At 46.0% G+C, this 3,712-nt stretch overlaps 2 protein-coding genes across 2 annotated transcripts; both read right to left on the bottom strand.

The window, feature by feature from the left end:
- Positions 1–230: 230 nt before the first annotated feature.
- On the bottom strand, positions 231–1,898 carry LOC132557113 (uncharacterized). The gene has a single exon (XM_060221602.1). It carries the CDS (start codon positions 1,896–1,898, stop codon positions 231–233), a length of 1,668 nt encoding a protein of 555 aa, XP_060077585.1.
- A 295-nt stretch (positions 1,899–2,193) lies between these two features.
- LOC132557112 (uncharacterized) lies at positions 2,194–3,465 on the bottom strand. Its single transcript, XM_060221601.1, has one exon. The coding sequence runs from the start codon at positions 3,463–3,465 to the stop codon at positions 2,194–2,196; it is 1,272 nt and encodes a 423-aa protein (XP_060077584.1).
- Positions 3,466–3,712: the final 247 nt, after the last annotated feature.

Here is a 3,712-nt window from a genome sequence, read left to right as displayed (position 1 = left end):
TCACCCTACAACAATCTGAAGAATAACTATAACATCAAACTCGAAAACGATCACGTGGTGCACGTGACCAAAAGGAAGGTACAAGAACCCCCATACTATACTACTAATGGAGTAAATATCTTCATATGAAAAAACAGGATCTTCCTGCTCAGAAAATCAAACTTAACTGATCTAAAGATGCAAAAATGGTTAATACTGATATTCTGACTAGAATCTCACATTTGAAAAGTTTATTCGTCTGAAACTAGTACTGCAAGTTCTGTGACTGGACGTTGGAAAGAGGTAGATTTACCATTTCGTCGGACGCGGAGCTCAACCTTTCGTACTAGGCCATCTTCGCTAGCAATTGCGCGTGTGACGACTCCCAAAGGCCAGTCGTTTCTGGCACTCTGCGTATCTTTCATTAGCACTACGTCTCCGACTTTGACATTACGCTCTTTCTCTTGCCATTTTCTTCTTGGCTGTAACAACGACAAGTACTCTCTTCTCCAGCGTGACCAGAACTTCTCAGCCAAGACTTGGACATGTCTCCACTGTGCTCGGTACATATCCTTCACGTCGAGATGAGCAAGGGACTCTATTTGATCTTCTGTCTTTTGAGTAAGCAGAACCGAGGGAGACAGGACAAACGGCTGTTCTGGATCCGATGATACAGGCACGAGAGGGCGCGCATTTAAGATGGCACATACTTCGGCCATTAAAGTAGTGAGCACTTCATGGGTGAGCTCTTTTCCCTTGTTCTCTAGAAACATAGCATCGAGTATACGGCGTGCGACGCCGATCATCCGCTCCCACGCGCCTCCAAAGTGAGATGCGTGGGGAGGATTGAATGTCCAAGTGGAGTCATGTGCAGATAAGAAATCCTTCATTTCTTTGCTCTCAACAGCTGATACTCCTATGTCAGCAGTGGCGCCAATGAAATTTGTTCCTTGGTCGGAACGGAACTGCTTAACATGCCCTCTTATCGAGTACAATCTCCTCACCGCATTTATGAAACACGAAGAACTCATTTCCTCCAAGACCTCTATGTGTACCGCTCTGGTTGACATACATGTGAAGAGAGCAGCCCAACGCTTATTGGCTGCTGCGCCACCTCTAGTGCGTCTAGTGATGACCGTCCAAGGTCCAAACACGTCGACTCCCACACAAGAGAAAGGAGGGGTAGGTACAACTCTGTCTGAGGGCAGATCTGCCATTTTCTGGACACAGAGACGACTACAAAGTCTGCGGCATGTCACACAACGGTGTATGATCAACGAGATCAATCTTTTCCCACCAGTTACCCAATAGCCAGCCTCTCTGACGGCTCCTTCTGTAAAGTGTCTCCCTTGATGAGAAACGGATTCGTGGCACCGGCGTACAAGGAGTGTGGCAATGTGGTGTGAACCAGGGATAAGAACTGGGTGTTTCCTATGTCCTTCTACATCAGAAGCGTCCAATCTGCCTCCTACCCTCAAAATTCCTTCCTTGTCCAATTTGGGACATAACGTTAACAAGGAGCTAGTTTTAGGTATTGGCTTTCCTTGGTGGAGGAGGTCAAGTTCTGTTTTATAGAATTGCTTTTGTACTTCTTTGATGATGGATGTTTTGGCAGCACTCATGGATCCAGGAGTTGTTGGGCCAGAAGTTGCGTCTTGATTTTTGGGTTTAACACCTTGCTTGAAAAGTTTTGCAGCATGCATCACGTGGGATATCACTTTGACTAGCTTCGACCACCGAGAGAATTTGTCAAACAGGTAAGTAACTGGAGCTGGAATCAGCTCCGTCTTCATGACCACGGCCTCAGGACGGATTTCCTTGTCCTCTTCAGGTTCTACTAAAGGAAAACGATCGTCTGACAGTTCAAGAGGTTTGGATAGTTGTGTTGCTCCAAGTAACCATTTGCTATCTCTCAGCATGGACGCAGACAGGAATCGTGTTCCTTGGTCTGCTGGATTATTTTCAGACTCGACATAGAATCACTGCTCCGGTTTCGTGAAACGCAGTATCCTACTAACTCTGTTAGCAACATAAACATAAAATCGTCTGGTGCGGTTCTTCAGATAACCAAGAACAACCTTGCTATCTGAGTAGAATATCATTTTCTCGGAAGGTATATAGATATGTTCTTGAAGGATCTCGGCAATTTCAACAGCCAGCAAGGCGGCACACAGCTCAAGTCGTGGGATGGAATGTCCATGTTTAGGAGCCACTTTAGATTTTCCTAGCAAGAAGCTGACGTGAATATTCCACTGCTGCTATAGCTCTCTCTGACGCATCGGCATATATGTGAACCTTATTGGAGATGTCGTCTTCAGAAATTGGAGTTCTACAAGGGATTTGTAAGCTCCCCAGCTCCTGTAGTGACTTTTCCCAAGCTTCCCATTCGCTATGTTGATCTGCTGATAAAGGTTCATCCCAATCGACTATTCCTTCAACCATTTTGCGAAGAAGTGTTTTGCCTTTTATAGTTACAGGTGCCAAGAAACCTAGAGGATCGCACAGGCTATTTATGGTTAACAACACTCCTCTACGAGTGTAGGGCTTGGATTCCATAGACGACTTGAAGGAGAAGGTATCGGATTCCAGGTTCCAGCATAGTCCTAAGCTGCGTTGGGAGGGAAGACTCTCAGATCCTAGATCCAAATCCTTGAGATCCTGTGCTAAATCATCTGACGGGAAACTGTTGATGACATCCTGTGAGTTTGAACTGATTTTATGAAGACGAATACCTGCATTAGGCAATGCAGCCTGAGTACGGCTCAATAGGTCAACAGCTTCATCTGGGGTGGATAGAGAGATCAGACCATCATCCACATAAAAGTTGTTCTCTACGAATTCCAAAATGTCGGCTCCATAGTCGCCTTCACCTTCCTTTGCTGTCCTGCGCAGTCCATAACTTGCCACCGCTGGGGACGGGCAGTTTCCAAACACATGCTTGGTCATCCTATACTCCATCATGGGACGCGATGGATCGTTTGCTTCATACCAGTAGAATCTGAGGACGTCTCTGTGCTCAGGAGTGACTGAAAAACAATAAAACATCTGTTGGATGTCTGCTGTTACGGCTACCTTACCCTTTCGGAAGCGAAGTAAAACTCCGAGCAAGCTGTTTGTGAGATCTAGGCCCTTCATTAACACTTCGTTCAAGGATACGTCTTTAAACTTGGCAGAGGAATCAAAAACGCCGCGTATCTTCCCAGGCTTTTTAGGGTGATATACCCCAAACAACGGGAGGTACCACCTCTCTCTGTCGTCATCTATAGATATAGGTGATGCGACCTCAGCATGACCCCTGTCTATGATTTTCTTCATGAAGGCTACCATGTGATCTCTTTTCATGTGATTTTTCTTGAGACTAGCGTCTAACATACAAGCTCTCTTGAGAGCGAGAGGCTGGTTATTTGGTAAACGGGAACGAGGTACACGAAAGGGAAGGACCGCCGACCAAGATCCGCCAGGTTGTCTTGTGAATTCCTCATCCATAATTTTCATAAATCTACCATCCTCTATAGACAGACCGGACTTTTCATCCTCGCTGTTTCGTAAGAATACGTCCTTGCACAGATCCGGTGGGTCCTTAACGTGTATCTTGCTGGTGCATCAATCGAAGATGGTTGTCCTTCCATCGACGAGAACCCTTGTCTTCATAACGTTGACATTGCTCGGCCGGTGTGTTTTACCAAGGCAGACTTCACCCACAATCACCCATCCCAATTTAAGCCTCTGTGCA

This window comes from Ylistrum balloti, unplaced genomic scaffold, assembly GCF_031769215.1.
Source record: "Ylistrum balloti isolate Yb309-2 unplaced genomic scaffold, AGI_CSIRO_Ybal_v1 Utg370624, whole genome shotgun sequence".
Classification (NCBI taxonomy): Eukaryota; Metazoa; Mollusca; class Bivalvia; order Pectinida; family Pectinidae; genus Ylistrum; species Ylistrum balloti.
This window is presented reverse-complemented; position numbering and strand designations above follow the sequence as displayed.

Bases quoted from the DNA above. Each gene is read 5' to 3' on its own strand.
- LOC132557113 (XM_060221602.1), bottom strand. From the start codon at position 1,898: ATGCTGAGAGATAGCAAATGGTTACTTGGAGCAACACAACTATCCAAA.
- LOC132557112 (XM_060221601.1), bottom strand. From the start codon at position 3,465: ATGGATGAGGAATTCACAAGACAACCTGGCGGATCTTGGTCGGCGGTC.